The 18,235-nt window shown below is 40.8% G+C and overlaps 1 protein-coding gene across 27 annotated transcripts in view; it reads right to left on the bottom strand.

The window, feature by feature from the left end:
* Positions 1–18,235, bottom strand: part of Macf1 (microtubule actin crosslinking factor 1) — a 332,217-nt gene that overhangs the window by 161,901 nt on the left and 152,081 nt on the right. For 13 of the 27 annotated variants that reach the window (XM_040756696.1, XM_040756695.1, XM_040756698.1 and 10 more), the window contains 3 exons: positions 1,118–1,284; positions 290–402; positions 86–192 (listed from right to left, as the gene is read on the bottom strand). In XM_040756696.1, the coding sequence (XP_040612630.1) occupies positions 86–192; positions 290–402; positions 1,118–1,284 (387 nt within the window). Of the gene's footprint in view, positions 1–85; positions 193–289; positions 403–1,117; positions 1,285–13,890; positions 15,008–18,235 lie in introns of those variants that run through there. The other 14 variants (XM_040756683.1, XM_040756688.1, XM_040756684.1 and 11 more) reach the window with 3 other exon arrangements.

Here is an 18,235-nt window from a genome sequence, read left to right as displayed (position 1 = left end):
TTTGTAGACGTATAAGAATTTAAGTAACACTAACAAAGGCATTCTACATCATGAATCAAGGTATTTTAGGAAAATGTTCCTTTACCGTAGCACTGATCCCTTCTCCGCCCTCGGGGACCTTGGGGAAGGCATCATATATTGAAGAAACGTAAGTGATTACAGACTTTTCATCTGGAGATGGCACATCCACGTCTGAGAGAAAGATAGAACTTCTTGGTCAGAACAGAACTTGCCAGGAGAAGGAATCATGAAAACATGCTAAATGTACTTAAAATTCAGTAACTCTCACCTTCTGCATCCAGCAATCGGGTGACCCCAAGTCTCTCAGCTACTTCAAAAGCCTGTTCGAGATTCTCCCTGTTACTCTGGATTTGCACTCTCTCCATATCTACCAGATCGGGTCTGTAAAAGTCCGCCAAGGCATGTGAAAAACCACTGTCTACACAGCACATGAGCTCACACAAGGAGAACCTAACAGTTCCCAGACCTGAAAACACTGAATGAATTAGAGAGAAAGCAGGAGGTAGGAGGATACTAATCTTGAACCTATTTTTAATTGCACACCAGTGCCTAATGCTACCTAATTCCAAGCTTACACAAATTTATAAACAAAGTGAAAATTGATGCATGTGTATGACCACTCAGAACTCAAATTATATGTGCTCCTATCTCGTGTAATACCAAGACCCCTGTGGCTCCTTACTTTGATCCAGGGCCGAGTCAGGCCCTATGAACTTGCTTTTTCACCTACTTGGGAGCCCTCTTGGCTCACTTTTGACAGCCTCGTCTAAGAGTCTATCTCTGACCAATTTTGTCCAAATTACCAGAACCCTGTAATTGTGTCCTTCCACTGTGCCTGCCACTCGCCACTATATGACAGCACACCGTTCTCTGTTCACTACCTATTCTCCTCAGTGGATGGTCAGCTCCCTGAAAGCAAGAACACTATCGACCTACTCCTTTGGCCAATGCCTAAAACAGCAGAGCTCAATAAAAACTGCTTTTCAAACAATGACTCAGAGTCTAACCCTTGGTGGAAGAGGAGGATGGTGTGACAGTTCATTACACGAGACGAGAAAGATTCCTTCCATAAGCACTGAGACACCATTGTATGTACCTGTATCTGTGAATCAATGCATTGAACATTTTCCCATCGCTCCAGCAGGAAGAAAAGTTGGTGCATTTGATTCCTGTGTAACCAGCTGTTACTTTCTGAGTCCACAAGAGTAGTTTCTCCTTGGCTGACATATCACCTGACTCCCCACTAATGTAGATGTCAGAGATCTGCAAACAGATGAAACATGGTATAACTCCTTCAAATATGATGAAGTCTGTTGATTTTCTTCTCCACATATCATGACTTGTGAAGGAAGAGAGACCCAAGACTGGCTGGTAGCATTGCTGATGACAATTCCAACAAACATTCAACCTCTCTGGTAGTCAGAGAAACACAAATTAAAATTTATCAAACTGAGCTGAGCGGTGGTGGCACATGCCTTTAATCCCAGTGCTTGGGAGGCAGAGGCAGGCGGATTTCTGTGAGTTCAGGCCGGCATGGTCTACAGAGTGAATTCAGAACAGCCAATACTCCAATGAGAAGCCCTGTCTCAAAAACCCAAATCAAACCAAACCAAACCCAAACAAGCAAAACAAACAAAAAACAAAACAAAACAAAAACCAACGAAACAAAAACCATCCCATCAGAAAAGGCTAGTTGGTCTATAATGATAACAATCAGAAATGGAGAGAACATTCAACATTGGATATTATCACATGAAAGCACACTATGGAGAATACAATTAGCACAACTATGCTGCCTGTCAGTTTTGAATCAAGTCTTAAATGATACATACTTGTTAGGAAACTATCAAGAATATATACAAGATATTTTATTTAAAAATGTTTACTGAGCAAAAATAGGCACGAGACAGCAGAAAATTATAAAGAGCTTAAATTCTGGCGAGAAATTACTAGTATAACCCATACACAGACTAGAAGTCTTTGTTGTATTTAAAAGGGATACTTTGGAAAATAATCACTAAGCTTTATCAAAAGAAACAGAATACAAACAAAATAATATACATAGCAATTCTAATTTTATAAAAGGATAAAAATATATCCTTTAAGTATATAGCCATGCAAACAGGTACAAATATATGTGATAAAGAAGTACAGATCCTCTATAGAAAGATAAACCTAGAGACACATTCAACAAACTGGTAACCACACTTATCTCCAAATGCTAGCATTATAAGTGCTAGTTCTTTTTTTGTTTTGTTTTGTTTTCCTGAGACAGGGTCTCTCTGCATAATAGCCCTAGCTGTCCTGGTTGGTACTCTATAGGCCAGGCTGATCCTGAACTCACAGAGATCCACCTGCCTCTGCCTCCCGAGCACTGATATTAAACAGGGTGAATCACCAATGCCAACTTTTGTCTTTAATTGTGTGTGTGTGTAGTGTGTGTGTGTGTGTGTGTGTGTGTGTGTGTGTGTGTGTGTGTGTGTGTGTGTGTCTGGTGGGTATGAGTACAGGGGTTTACAGAGGCGATGGGTGTCAGATACGCCTGGATCTGGAATTATAGGTGATTTTTGAGCTGCCTGCTGTGGAGGCTGGGAATTGAACTTGGGTCCTCTGAAAGACCAGCGAGTGTGTTAAACCACTGAGCCATCTCTTCGGCTCTGTATACTTTTATTATACTGGGGGTGGGGAGTTATTTGAAGACATCTCTTATAGTGTAACACCAGATCTATTTTAGAGAGATGGTAATGCAGCAGAAGAAAATGTGCATACCTTTAGTTCCACACTGAACGGAGTCTGAATTCCATCCTCCCAACTCCAAGGTAAGTATCATATGTGTAAAACAGGAATGATAACGACTACCTTTTCCAGGATGCTGTGATAATCTTTTCCAAACTCAAAGTTATGATAAAAAGATCATTTCTCTCTTCACTGAATGATGGCCTCCCTTCAGTAATTCTTTAACTTCCATAGCCCTGATAACCTGTATTTAACTAGATGCTATTTGGTACTATCAATTATTAATTCATATATTTAATTTTTGTCTCTTAAGACTATAGGTTTCTCGAGGGTTTGGGCACCAGATGCTAACAGCAAACCTATCTGAAAGTAAGGGTGAGTTCCTGGTCACCAGATGCCAGCAAGCAGCAGCTCAGATGCTGTAAAGAAATAATGTCTAGCTCTGGGGTTCTGAATATTGTACACTCTCGCCTCATGTGCTGATCAGATACTGATGACATTTCAATGAATAATTATTCATTTATAATTAAATAGTAAAAATAAATGAATGGAAGCATTGAGGGTATAACCAAGAATCCAGCAAACAGCAAACTCAAAGTAGCATATAAAGTTAAACAAGTTTAGTGTGCTAAATAATGGTGACAACAGTGGCTCCTCACAGGAAGATTGATAAGCACACTTTTTTATACTGAAAACTATAATCTTAATAAGAAAAAGTACAGGAATTTGTTCCCAGACTACTCATAAAAGGAGACATTTGAGAGGACTGACTTCAGACAAATAGCTTAGGACTGTTTTTTCCCAAATGTAACAAAGGACAATAAATTCCTCTTGGAGTGTTTAAACATACAGTATACATAGTACCTAGAATGTGCTTTGTTACAATAGACCAGAATGCCAGTTCTGTGGTGCAAACCTATAATCTCAACACGAGACACAGAGGCAGGAGACTTGCCACAAATCCAAGGCCAGACTGAACTACACAGAAAGTCACAAGCTAGACAGCAACAGATAATGAGACCCTGTCTCAAAAGTAAATAATAAACCCAGCATGCCAAGAATAGTTTTAGGTTTGATATTTGGGACAAAGAAAGCAGGGGCATAGCCACAAGACATTTACCTCTTCACAGGCTCTTCACTGAATGCAGGGCCTCAAAGCAGTCAGCTCTCAAGTGGGGGGTACAAGGGGAGCTGACAATAAAACACTTCTAAATGTCTTATACTAAATTTACAAATTTAATTCATAATAAATGAAATCACAAAAGAGGCTCCATCCAGTAGGTTCTCAACTTACTTTAGATTTTTAAATTTTTACAATAGTATAAGAGTGTACTTACTGTCAACTACTGTCTTATATGATCAGTAAAACAGTGTTCAGTAAGTTACACCAGTTATTAAATATTTTATTATTATAAGAGGCTTTGTATTATGCTAGATAATTTTACTCAACTATGGGCAAATAAGTGTTCTGTGCAGCTTAAGGTGGTCCAGGTTAAACTGTGATGCTTGGTAGCTTACACATATTAAATACATTTTTAAATTACAGTGATAATACAATTTCAAATGAAATACATAAATCAAATTGGGATATAACCCTGTTGTGAGTCACTGTACTTCTATTATTTTAATGCCAGGAAAATCAGGGGCAGAAACTTTAATACTTTGTTTAGGATTAAAGAAAAACAAAAAACATGCAGACTACCAAATGCTGCCAAAATCTCTGAAGCAGACTGTAAGAACAGAGAGTTTGCATAAAGCCCAGGAAGCCACTTGTGTGTCAAAGTGAAATAAAATGGTAGCCTAAGCATCAAACTCATGGGTACAGAGTTCTGCCCTTGACAGGTGTATTCATACAAAGGAAATTCAGGCTAGTGTACTTTGATAATGCCTGATGACTCTAGAAATCTTTCCATCATTGACCACCTCTCTGCTGACTGCACATCCACCTGACAACTTTCGGGTTATTATTTGTTTCCCATATACACATACCAAAAACTTAAATGGTTGCTGCAGGTACTCAACAATTTAAGATTTAAAATTCATTTTGTAAATTAATTCAGATCCATCAATCACTTACAAATATAAATGGTTGTGAAACTATGCTATAAAATTCAATCAGTTCCAAGTTTGATGGAGAAAGCTATGAAATTGCACAGTGAGGACTCAATGGTACATTGTACTCCAAAGCCACCATCCTATGGGCTCAGTATAAATAGTCACTCCCTAAATTCAACTCTATTTCCATTCCTTTTAACAATATTTCTAAATTCCTGTTTTAATGGATAATGTGGATAAAGCCCTCCTTGTGGCTGCTTCATGTACATATTAAGGAAATCAGGAAATAAAATTGGTGAAAAGAAACAGGGAAAGAATTATCAAAATGAAATCTGAGCATTTGAGTTCTTTATCAAAAACTAAATTCTAACAATCTAACCAAAATAACCACATCTGTCTCTCTAATGACACCCCCTACCTGCCACAGTTTCAGTTACAATGCCTATCTGTGCTTTGCACTGAAACTACCTTAAACTTGTTTGTTATGTGTACATGAGTTCTGCCTGCATGTATTGTGCCCCACACGCATGCAGTGCCTTCAGAGGACACTGGAGCTCCTGGAACTGAACTTGGGTCCCTAGAGAGCAGCCAGCGCTCTTAACTACTAAGGCAGTTTCTCCATCTTCTGTGTTGAAACTACTTCTTCAGTGAAGTTTAGTTCAGATTTTCAACACAGGTTTAATGAGACAAAGAAATGTTTGGCTCCCTCAGGGAAACAAAAATACCATGCTTGGAATACAACCCTTTCTAGACTGTAAACTGGTTGTGAAAAGTCTGATTACTACCACAAGCTAAATCTGGCTTTTGTCAACCTCTTCCTGCAAAACTCCCACGTGGTATGTATACCATCACTAGGGTCTGCAGAAGCATTTATACCTTGACACTCAAATGCACAGATCCAGCTTCCAGTTCAGGGAGTTTCCTCCCCAGGCTGAGTGGAAAGAAGAAGCCTCAATACCATGTCAGAGACTGCATGTGTCTGTTCGAACCTCCTCCCATCATATACTACCCAAGGTTTAGTTTCTTCTCCAAAGTATTCCCGCAAACATAGTATTTCCCAATAATGCCATAAGCATTTACCAACATCTTAACCCTATGCCAGGTAGTACAGGGAGGAAAATAAATCACGTTTTCTATTCACTCTGTTATCAGTTCCCAACAAAATATTATGTTTTAGAAGCTCAAAATAAAAGCACAGTTACAGACTTTGGGTTTAAGCAATTCAATCAGGGAAACAATTTACAGAAAAAACAAGTTGGGACAGAGGTAAGCAAGTAATCCCAATTAGGACTGCTAATAGCGGGCTCAGAGACAATGTCTGTGCTGTTTCAGTAAGTAGACACCAGCCGAATGAAAAGAGAAAACACAAAATGAGACATGTCTGTCCTCTAAGAATTTAGTTAAGATATACTATGTCTCAATAAATTAAGGCTATCCCAATTACTTTCTGAAATAACAACAGATGAGTGGAAATAAAATGGGCAGAAAAACAATGCTACACACACACACACTTAAAATAGGCAGTGAGTGAGGCAGTGGGCTGGGGAAACGGCTCAGTTGTAACGTGTAACTACAAACAAACGTCCCCAGCATCTACAGGAAAGTTAAGTGTGGCGGTGTGCTGTGAAAGTGAAGATAGGTAGGCCCTTGGAGCTCACTGGCCACCTAGATTAGGCAATTGGTAAGCTGAGGTTCAGTAAGAAACCAAAACCCAAAGTAGAATGCGACCGAGGAAGATGCCCCATGTTGTAAACCTCTGAACTCTATACACATGTACACACACACACACATTCCTACATATATCCATACCCCCTTCACAAATAAAATGAAAAGCAATAATGAAGTTAAACTATGTAATTGATTTAGCATTTTTATGATTATATTAAAATTCTATTCAAATATCATCTTTGCAATCAATATCTTTTTATCAGTAAAAACTACTTGATGAGCAATTTTCTAGAAATATCATCTACATCTCTCTTTAAGATTTTTGTAATAAAGCCATGTTTGTCTGAGTACAGGCCACCAGAAATTTGATTCCAAAATGAAAGAATCTAGTTGTGTAACACTGGATTAATGACCACTAGGCTATGGGAACTTTATAGTTAATAATTTAAAAAAACGTTAATATGGGGCTAGAAAAATGGCTCAGTGGGCAAAGGGTGTCATCAAGCCTGACAATCTGAGTTGAATTGTCTCAGGACCCATAGAGCATAAGGGGAGAACTGACTCCTCCAAGTTGTTCTCTGACCTACACACACACACACACACACACACACACACACACACACACACACACACACACACACACACACACACACACACACGAGTGTGCAGGTCAGAAGACAACCTCAGCTGTTGTTGCTCAGGTTTCTGTTTTGTTTTGGGCGTTGGTAGAGCACCTTTAATCCCAGGACTTGGAAGGTAGAGGCAGGTGGAACAGGTGAAACTCTTGAGAGTTCTTGAGCTTGGTCTACAGAAAGAATTCCAGGACAGTCAGGGCTACACAGAGAAACCCTCTCCTGGTAGTGGGGAGGAACACAGGATCTATTACAGGCCTGGAACTCACTGGTTGGCTGGTTTCCACTTCCCCGGCACTGTGATTACTAGTTACTATGCCTGACTTTTTATGTATGAATTCTGGGGGTCAAACTCTGGCCATTGCGTTAGCTAGACAAGTACTTTACTGAGTTATCTACCAGCCATTAAAAATTCACTTAGGCTTATGTGTGCCTGCATTCATGCATGCATGCATGTGCACACAGGCAAAGGTCAGAAGTCAACTTTGGGTGTCTTCTTCCTCTATCACGGTTCTCCTTGGTTTTTAAAGCAGGGTCTCTCATTGATTTGGGACTCAGCATTCAGCTGTAACAGCCACTATTGCTTGCACAGGAAGCACTTTACTCACCAAGTCATCCATCCAACCTCTTAAAAGCATTCCAATTTACTCGTGTGTGTGTGTGTGTGTGTGTGTGTGTGTGTGTGTGTGTGTGGTCATGTGTGTGGGGTCAGTCAGTACAGCTTGGACGAGCTGGTTCTCTGCTTTCACCATGCAGGCCCAAAGGTGGAATAGCAAGTGACTTTTTCATCCACTGAGGCATCTCTCTGAACCTTGGAAAATGTATTTAAAAATAATTACATCTAACACTTGAAGTTAGACGACTATATCCCCAAGGAGACTAACTAAACCTTGGCCTTTTTTGTCTCCTTTTCTTTAAATGGAGTATGTCACTTGATCTCTATCCAAATTAGTACAGATTGATCTTTACATGCTACATAGATTTAGTCAGTTATTCTTGTTTGTTTTTGTTTTCTGACCATGATCTGGCTATAACTTCATTGGAAGGCCATAACAAAACTGAATAAAAACTCAAAAACAATAATAAAAAGTTTATTTTATCTTTGTCATAGCTAACAGTTACATGAAAGTTACATATAATTCAATTCCCAATAAGCAATAGACATAATAATGTCCCAAAGAGTCTCAGGAGGATAGAAATTTACTGTGTTTTGCAACGATCAACAAGATTTCTCAAAGAGCATGATTTAGATTCATCCTTAAAGGACATTACAGAACTGGAAAACAGAAAGGAAGCCGGGCAGTGGTGACGCACACCTTTAACCCCAGCACCTGGGAGACACAGGTAGGTAGACTGATGTGAGTTCAAGGCCAGCCAAGGCTATACAGTGAAATCCTGTCTCAAAAAAATTAAATTAAAAATTAAAAAAAAACCCACAACAATAAACAAAGAGCAGGAAAAGAGAATTCCAAACTGGATGGACACTGAGATAAAATTGTCATTTTAGGTCAACCTGACCTCAAACTGCTTGACAGAAGCCATTACACCTTGAAAATATTCATTTAAGAGCAAGTGAGGGTCAGTGCATAGCTCATTATAAATGCCCAGGTAGGGAATCTACCAGCAGCTGTATATCTGAGGAGTAGACAGAAAGGTATTATACCAACATGAGAGGTTGGGGAAGGTCTATTGGAGTTCTAATTCAGAATCTTGTAAGAGAAGATAAGTAGAATGGAAAGAAAAGTCAAGGTCATAGGGTGTGGGAATTTTTATTCAAATTACACTACAAATTTTTATTTGTCCCGAGGACAAATCCTCCTGTAACAGGCGTTTTCAAGGTTCTTCTGCCATCAATAGTGTAAAATGGTATCTTGTTGCTCATCAGCAGTGAGAATCTTACATGTATGAGACATCTGTAAGATGTGTGCATATGTGCATGTGAACTGCTTGTTCCTGAGAGTTTCTCTATTTTTCTACAAGGGAATTGTCCTTTTCATGTTATTTGTAAAAAAATTTTAAACAATAATAATTACTAATGTATATTGTACTTTGCTTTCAACTCATTTAACTTCCACAATTGCCCTACCAAGTAAAAGCTATTATTATCAGAAATGCACAGACTTACAAGGTACACTGTGAGGTACACTGTGAGGGAGGTACACTGTGAGGAAGGTACACTGTGTGGAAGGTACACTGTGAGGAAGGTACACTGTGAGGGAGGTACACTGTGAGGAAGGTACACTGTGAGGAAGGTACACTGTGAGGAAGGTACACTGTGAGGAAGGTACACTGTGAGGAAGGTACACTGTGAGGAAGGTACACTGTGAGGAAGGTACACTGTGAGGAAGGTACACTGTGAGGTAGGTACACTGTGAGGAAGGTACACTGTGAGGTAGGTATACTGGAGGTATACTGGGAGCTGCAGGGCTGGGATTCAAATCCAGTCCATCCATTCCATACTTGTAACTATTTAAGGTGAACATGTCACACATTCTAGATTGTAGCCTCCTTTCAGTACATGCATTATATAGTAATTTTATCACTGCTGTTACATTTCATTTCCCTTAACCTATCATTTGAAATGTAAATTTTCAAATACATGCCAAGAGATAACAATAAAAGCCCCTATACACCCAGCACCTAGTTTCACCGTTATCAACTCAGAGCTATTGTTTCATCCACACTGCCCACTTTACTCTATTCCTCCCCTATTACTACACACACATATATACATACATACATACATATATATGTATATAATTCTCTCCATAAACATCTCAGTAACTATCTCCTTTTAAAACATAATTGCACTATTGTTGGACCCAAAGTACTAACTTTACAGTATGTTTTTAATCAAACGTTTTGTTTATTCTGTTTTTCTAAATGGGGATCTCACATAGCTGGCCCCTGGTTGGGTTGGAATTCATCATGTAGCTGAGAGTCGTGAAGTCCTGTCACTCATGCCTTTATCTCCCAAGGGCTGGGCAAGTAATGAGCCACCCTGCCCAGCATTTAATTAAGTACATATTTAAAAAGAAAATCCTAATCAAGACTATCTTCTATATTTTTGCAGTAATGCCCTGTTTAGTTTAGTTTTGCTTTTTTTCTTACAGTACAAAACCAATGTGAGTAAAACAACTGTGAAATTAGGAGAGGATAGCTTTAAGCTATAAATTGTAAAGACTAATCAGGTCCAGAAAACAGTATACCAGCTGACCTCTTTCTCATTTCTGGCCCCTAAACTACTATAACTACTCCCCTGAAATTGCAGGGGCTCTAAGGTGTGTAGAAGGACATATGAAGCTCACTTCCTCATGCAATGGGATCTACTAACTGTATGGGCAGGAGACAGGAGCAAATATGGAAACATAAAGGAACTTTCAATCATTTTCCTTGTTTAAATGAGCCAAATGTTCTAGATATTGATAACAGAAAGGAGTCCTGAAAGAAGGAAGGTGCCAAAAGGCCTTAGTCTGTTATCAAAGCACAGCTGCTATTAGCCAGTTTCCTCCAGCTGCAAATCAAGTCTCCTTAGTACTCTGAAAATAAGCTGCCCTCTATCATCCTACTTCGACTTTAACTATTTCCTGACAAGTGAACTTCCCACTGTGCCACTGGCCATGGTTAACTTCTATGATCTAAAACATGCCCTTGGTAAGAATGAGTATCATCTCCATTTCTGAAAAGCAACACACTCATGCTGAATGGTTTGTCTACAGAGCCCCATGAGCATTCCCTGAGCCAAACAGCATAAGATAGAACAAGTTATGCAAACAGATGCCACTCTGTAACTCACATTATTCTCTGAGATGCATTACTACTCTACCACATTAGAAATAAAACACAATAAAAGCAAACAATACAGAGCCAGGAGGTAGGTAGAGGTGTGTGTGTGTGTGTGTGAGAGAGAGAGAGAGAGAGAGAGAGAGAGAGAGAGAGCAGCCACAGGTGCTCCTCTGATCATGCTGGCCTCATGCTCCCAACTCTACAGAGGGAGATCATACTCAAGTCAGATGCTTGCCCAGGGGTCCCATTCACATTTACAAATGCCTATGGAGTCAGAACATGCTGCCCTCTCTCTTCCTAGCTGCTGCTGTCCTGTAGACCTGTAAGGGAAGTTCTCTGAAGACACATTATCACACAGAGACTATGCAGGTTTCATGCCCTGTGGCTTTAAAGAGTCTCATTATGAAGGAATTTCACATTTAACTTAAGAAGTTATTTCTTAGGTTACATATGTCAGTCCACAGTCCCATTATGAACACAGAGCCTCAGAAGCATGGAAGATGTCTACATGGAAACTTAGTTTCTTACTGTGGCCCTATCAGAGTAGTCCAAGTTGGCTGAGAGGTAGAAGTGATGGAAGCAAAGGCTAGCTGCTCAGAAAATACCACACACCAACTTGACTCATACACTTGACAGCCAAAGAATCATCTTAGTGCTAATAATATCAAGCTACAGATCAGTCACTGACCAAAAGATTCTACCACAAATTTTTTAAGATTCCTCATAGAATTGTATAGAAACCTTACCTCCCAGAAGATACAACACAGCCCATGGAAAAGTACCCTTGGTACCCAGTTCGGTACCTAGGACTAATTTCTACCATGAGTTCCAAAATGTTTCCACTTCATCCTTTCTGAAAAGCCTTACACTACGGCTTCCCCAGTCAAGCTCTGCTCTCTGAATGCTCTCAAGAGAAGCCCTGCTTGTTCTCTCTGGGCAACAGACAATGTCAAACAGGGACACCATCCATGTGCACAAAATCAAGAAAAGAATATAAGCTGTCAGGTGGTGGTGGTGTACACCTTTAATCCCAGCACTTGGGAGAGAGAGAGAGGCAGATAGATCTCAGTGAATTTCAGGTCAGCCAGGTCTATAGAGTAAGTCCCAGGACAGCCCAGGCTACACAGAGAAACCCTGTCTTGAAAAACCAAAATTGAAATAAGTCTCACACTTGATTATATGCATTTTACAATTATATGAACCTTGTATAATACCATGACTCCACAATATCAACTTTAAAAGCATTGGTTTAAATATAAGCCACTTGAGCAGTTGGCTTTACTTCAATTATTCAACATCTACCCATTAAAAAAATTAATAAAAGTTGTCTCTGATAGTCTCTCTTAGCCAATACTAGCACCCACAGGATTCCTGCCTTCTTTCTAACCACAGTGCATAATTGATTCACACCGTACATTTTTGTTACAGTCAAGAAAGCGTCAGGCTTAACTTAAGTTGATTTTTTATTGCATACGGGCACACATGTGTGGAAGTCAGGGGACAACTTTGTAGAGTCAGTCTTCATCTCCCTTTCTAAATAGCTTCTGGGGAATCAAACTCAGATCATTCATTAAGCAGCAAGTACTTTTACCCACTAAGTCATCTTGCCAGTCCTTTTGTTTTTATTTTTGCCCCCTACCCCCATGCTGTTAAGACAGGCTCTTACATATCTCAGACTAGCCTTTAACCTGTAACTCGCTATGTAATAGAGAATAACCTTGAATTTCTGAACCTCCTGTATCCACTTCATGAATGACAGGGTTATAAACATTGGTATGCTAGGCAGGTGCTCTTGAAACTGAGTTACACCCCCAGGCCAAAAGATATTCTTCAATGGTCACGTTTTACAATGCTATTGGGGGGGAGGGGTCTCCAAACCATAGTAAAACAGATGGTATAGAGATGGGCTTACCCAAAAGAGAATTTATCACGAAAGAAGAAATTTCAAACAAAAATAGCCTTAAATTTTGAGTTTACCCTTAGCCTCATTGTGTTGTCAAACATGCAGGTCAACTTCATATATCAAGGCAACCATGTAGTTAGTATAACTTGTCCACACTTTAGCCAAAAAAATACTCTGCATATTTAAAGCTTGTGTTTAGTATGTTGCAGAGGACAACACACCAATAAAAGTCCAACCATGGATGATCTACATGCTTCCTGTGACCTTACCTAGGCATCCAGCTTTCTGAATTCTCACCTGATTTCTGAACCTTAGAAATATTCACAGCAGTTACTGTTGCCTAACAAGACATAGTAAAGCCCTAAACAAGTTCAATCACAAAGTAAACTTTGTAGTTTTGAATTTTCAAACTGCCCAAATCCTATTCACTCATCCCCTCCCCTCCTCCTTCCACTATCTACCCCCTCCACCATGTTTCCTGGTCTCCTTTAATTTTAGAATTGGAAGCCAAGAAGGAAGAGCACTGTCATTAGATGCATCCTCACAGGGAAGATATTACATCAGCTCTACTAAGAACACCCCTCTCCAGAGGGAAGAGCAAGCACCCTGAAGACAATTGTCTTACTCCCCAAGTCTTCAAGGCCTCTTATTCCCCCATATCAATCTTAGGAACTAAGCTAGACTTCCCTCTGTCCTTTGTACTACACCACAACTTCTTGAAGAGTGTAAACAAACCAACAGTCCTGCCTAAGTATGAGGAATATCTAATACTGAACCTTGAAAGATAATCCTACCAGGTAGCTTCAGCAATTATACTAAATGTATACTCAAAACCTGGGATTCCCCAGAGCCAACAAGACTTGGTTTTAAGTATCAAGGGACAGACCTGAAATAGATTCTGCTTGCCAAACCTTAGCAACCACTAACTCACAGTCCCCCATGCAGTGCTAAGTTTGAAATGCACCAAAGCCCTGACTGCTTACCCTACTACTCCACTTCAATATGCCTGCGAGGCAGGAATCCAAAAGACAATGATTACCCCAAATATACCACCCACCTCCTCCAGACCCCACGATCAGTATGGCTTGCCTCCAAAGACAGGGTACCATCCTCTTCTGAGAAGGGTGTGGTGGTCTTTTCAGGTTCTGTTTCTTCGGGCCGAATTCCACGTAGGTGCAGCCCATCACTGCCATAGCCAGAGGAAGATGGCAAAATGCTCACAGTGATGCCACTGACAGATAAATCACTCTGGGAAGCAGGCATTATAGGACCCCTGTGGGACACTTGACCCACGTGGGTAGGTTCTATGCAAATAGGGTCTCCTGAATGTTTTAGTATTGATGAAGCAACAGAACACTTAGCAGTCCAAGAACCTGTGGAAGGGGCACTCAGAACATTCTTGGTTCTTCCCCCCACACCCCAGCTCTCTGAAAGTTGGTCTTGATCTCCTGTGTCAGAGAGGTAGTCTGTCCCGGGCAAAGTGCTGCTCTGAAATCCAAGCAGTGTGCCTCCCTGCCCCGCTGCAGTTTCTCCTTGCAAAGGCAGCAGCACAGCCCTGCTGCTGCAGGATGCTGTCCTCGGAAATTCCACCAGTTGGCTCACAGACTTCTCACAGTTCCTTTCAGCTGGGTTATCAAGCAGGTGAGCAGTGACAGTCATACCCCTTTCCAGGGAATCCCAGACCCCTCTAACAACTGATGACTCATTCTCCAACAAAAGGTGAGCAGTTTGGACCTCCGCTTGGAATCTCTCCTTTACCTGAACAATCCTCCCTTGGTCGCCCACCCCTGAGTTGGGAGCTGAGTCTCCAGGCAGCAAAATGTCTGATGGTGGGAGCTCTGCCCCTCCCACTCCGCTCTCCTTTGGGAGACAGGCTGTTAACTTGGTTAGGGTTTCAGTCTCTTCAATGACTCCAGTGCCTTCCAAAGGTTCTTCCTTGTGAGGTGCTTCTAGAGTAGGGGTTTTCTTCCCTCTCCACTTCCTTTTGAACCGAACCCTCTTCTTAGGAGATATGGGAGCCTTCTCAGAAACAGCTATGGACTCTTTCGGCTCCTTAACACAGCCCAGTGAATTTCCCATTTCTTTCCTCTCCCAATCTCAGAAAAAAACGCAGTTAAAACAGTCCTTGGATCCCAGAGAAATTCCAATGTCGGCTTCATCAGATTCAATGCACATTCAAAAAAGGAAAAAAAAATGCACTATGCCGGCAATCCCTCCAATCCTTTCTCCCTCCCTCCCCGCCTCTCTCTCCTCTCTCTGTCTCTTCCAGCCGCTCGATTCAGACAGCCATCTTACAGGCTCAGAGCTGCAACAAGACAAATTTCAAAGCATCTCACTGCAGTTCAGAAATCACTTGACCTAAAAGCAGACAGAGACCGGATTGGCTGCCGCTTCCTCTCTTCAAATATGAGGTAATTGGAGCACTGCCCCCAGTAACACAAACAGAACGCAAAAAGGAGCTAGAAACCAGGGAGAGGGAGGAGGAGGGGAGAGCGTAAGAGTAAATGGAAAAGGGAGGGGAAAGGAAGAGAGGTACGGTGGAGGAAGGAGGAGGAGAACGATATCAAAGAGGGGGAAGCAAACCAGCTCGGCTGGTACTAACCAGCAAGGGGAAGGGAGACGAGAGCAGAGAAGCTGCAATTATGGCTCCCAAACTACAAAATGAAATACGTTTTAATCACTGCTCTAAGATGTTCAAAGGAAAATAGCAAGTAAGATATACATAATCAAATTTTAACCTAAGAAAGACTAGAGCCCACTCCTTCCATTAAGAAAAGGAACAGGGACATGGACAATTTAGCCTTCTGTGGCATATATGGCCATCTCCAAAAAAAGAAAGAAAAACATCTATTAATTCTGATGGCCATTAACACATGGATGAAAAGCCTGGAAACTGGTTTTTGAGTATAGTATGTTAAAGCTTGATGTACAGGTAGTCACTTGCCAATACAATACAAAAGCCCAGGTCACTACCAACAGCATTTGAGAAATGTCCAATAGTAATAACTGATGCTGCTTTTGCCAAAATAGGATAACAGGATGCTATCATATTTTGAACACTTGTTATGTACCAAATACTGTAAATCTTATATGTATGTATATATTCCTGTTTAAATCTTACATCAACTATTTTGTAAGTAAAGAAACTCAGATTTAAGTGAGTTAACTAACTTGTCCAAGTTTAAATAAGTGACAACTAGTCACAATCCTCCTAAGACTTCATTTTAACCAAGTAAATGGTTCAAATCGGTAATATCAGCAAACATGTCTGAAGCTAGCCTAGGCTACTGAGTAAGATCCTGTCTTAAAAATACCCAAAGAATAAAAGAGACTCTTCACTTCAGCTCCATTCCAATTACTAGAGGGAGGAAATCTGCTCTCAGCACACCCACAGGAAACAAGAAGACACCCCACAGTTCTAAACCAGCAACTGGACTCTGCAGCTGAGCAACAAAGAAGTAACCCTTGCTGCCAACTGGGAAGGGAGTTACGAAGGCCGAGGGACTAAGACTCCGGTGATTTTCACTCAAACTGAAACAGAGAATGAAGTCTGAGTTATATTTCAGTGAGACTCAGACCACACCCTGTGCTATCGGCGGGGTTCTTCCACCCGGGTGTTTTCAGTGCTCTGCACCACAGCCCAAAGGCCATCTCTGAACAGAACGGAAGAAAAGAGGCATGCTTGCTGCTTTTTCTTCTCTCTACTTACCCCTTTCTCTTCCCCCAGTGCTGGGAATCAGAGCCTTGTACCTGCTATAGGCAAGCAAGCGCACCACCACTGACACGGGGGGAGAGAGAGAGAGAGAGAGAGAGAGAGAGAGAGAGAGAGAGAGAGAGAGAGAGAGAGAGAGAGAGAGAGAGAGAGAGAGAGAGAGAGAGAGAGATATGTAATGGGATTTTGCTATGTTGCCCTGGCTAACGCTGAACCCCTGGCCTCAAGGAATTCTCTGCCATGCCAGCTCTATGTAAGCACCAAAAACTTTTACCAGCACAGCTCTACCCACACCTTCTCTGAAGGCCTAAAATGAACCTTGGTGGAAGGAAAGCTACAAGAAACCCTTAAGCTCCTGCTCCTATGTAGCCCTCCTGAGACTGCTCCATCTGGCTTTTCCCCAGAGCTTGTTGCTAAAGCTAACAGCAAAGCTGCAGCGCCATCTATGGACATCATGAAACACAGCAAGTAGGAGCATAGGAAACTCAGATTCAGTAAATCAGTTCCCCAACAAAAATCATGACATTACAACCAGTTGTTCATGCAGCCACCGAACCTTTACAAATCCAAAGAAGAGAACAGAAATAAGGGAACTCTTAAGTTGTGTGCAGCAAGGTAAAAGCTTGTCTGTCATCAACTAAATGTAAGTAAACAAATCCCTGAACCAAATCAACTTGGAAGAAGAGATAGCTGCTTAATAATATAACTATTACTGCTGTGGGTTTTCTCTGGGAGCTTATGAAACTTATTATATTTGTTTCTGTGTGACTATTCTTTTCTAAATGTCTGCATATATCAGTTGTATCATTTTCTTCTGCTACAGAAAAAAAAAACTGGTCAAGACAGGAACAGAAGTTTCAGTGGGGTGGAAGTAGGTACAAATCCCTCCTAAGCTAAGTGGCTTCACTGATTTACTCAGTGATTCAGTTTCCTTACCTATAAGATGTGGACACAACCACCTACATAATGGGGTTGTAGAAAAAGCTAATGATATAATGTCCATACAGCACTTGGCTCTGTGCCCTTCCAATCTATAGTAATCCTTTTTATTTCTATATATGTCCTCTGGCTCCACATACAACCTAGAAATTCCAGTCCAGGTGTCTATCCCTCAACTCCCTCCTTCAATGGCAAGGTCACACACACACAGATGTCCACTACAACAATGAGCACTTTATATAGTTAAGTAATCTACAACAACAGTGTAAAGGTAGCACAGGTGTGAAGAGTACCACACATATCACACTCTGTAAATCAGTTCAGATGAATAAGCCAGGCCACCCTTCACCATCACTGACAAACCCCACAAGATTTAGGGCTGGGTATTTAGTTAGCTTGGTAGTAGAACATGTGTCTTACATACGCACAAAGCTGTGGAAATATAAAACACACAAATGCTAGCACATTATTGTTTATGATTCCAAATCTGCTGTAAATACACAAAAGCACATATGGAATGATAAATGCCAACTTCACAAGAGCATTGACCATGGGGCAGAAGGTACAAGAAAACTAACTGTATCTGAAGTATTTTGTTTCTTTAAAGAAAAAAAAAAGAGGAAAAAGCCCCTGAAACATAAGGAACAAAATATTAACCTATGTCTTGTTGTAAAGTGACTGCACATAAGGATCGCATATGTTTGAATCTTCAGGAATTTTCATAACTAAAAACACAAGTTAAAATGAAAGAACTCCAACCGCTTAACACATATTTTTAAATGT

This window comes from Mesocricetus auratus, unplaced genomic scaffold, assembly GCF_017639785.1.
Source record: "Mesocricetus auratus isolate SY011 unplaced genomic scaffold, BCM_Maur_2.0 Super-Scaffold_100014, whole genome shotgun sequence".
In the NCBI taxonomy this organism is placed as follows: Eukaryota; Metazoa; Chordata; class Mammalia; order Rodentia; family Cricetidae; genus Mesocricetus; species Mesocricetus auratus.
Note: the sequence above shows the minus strand (reverse complement) of the source record. Positions and strands in the feature narration are given on the sequence as shown.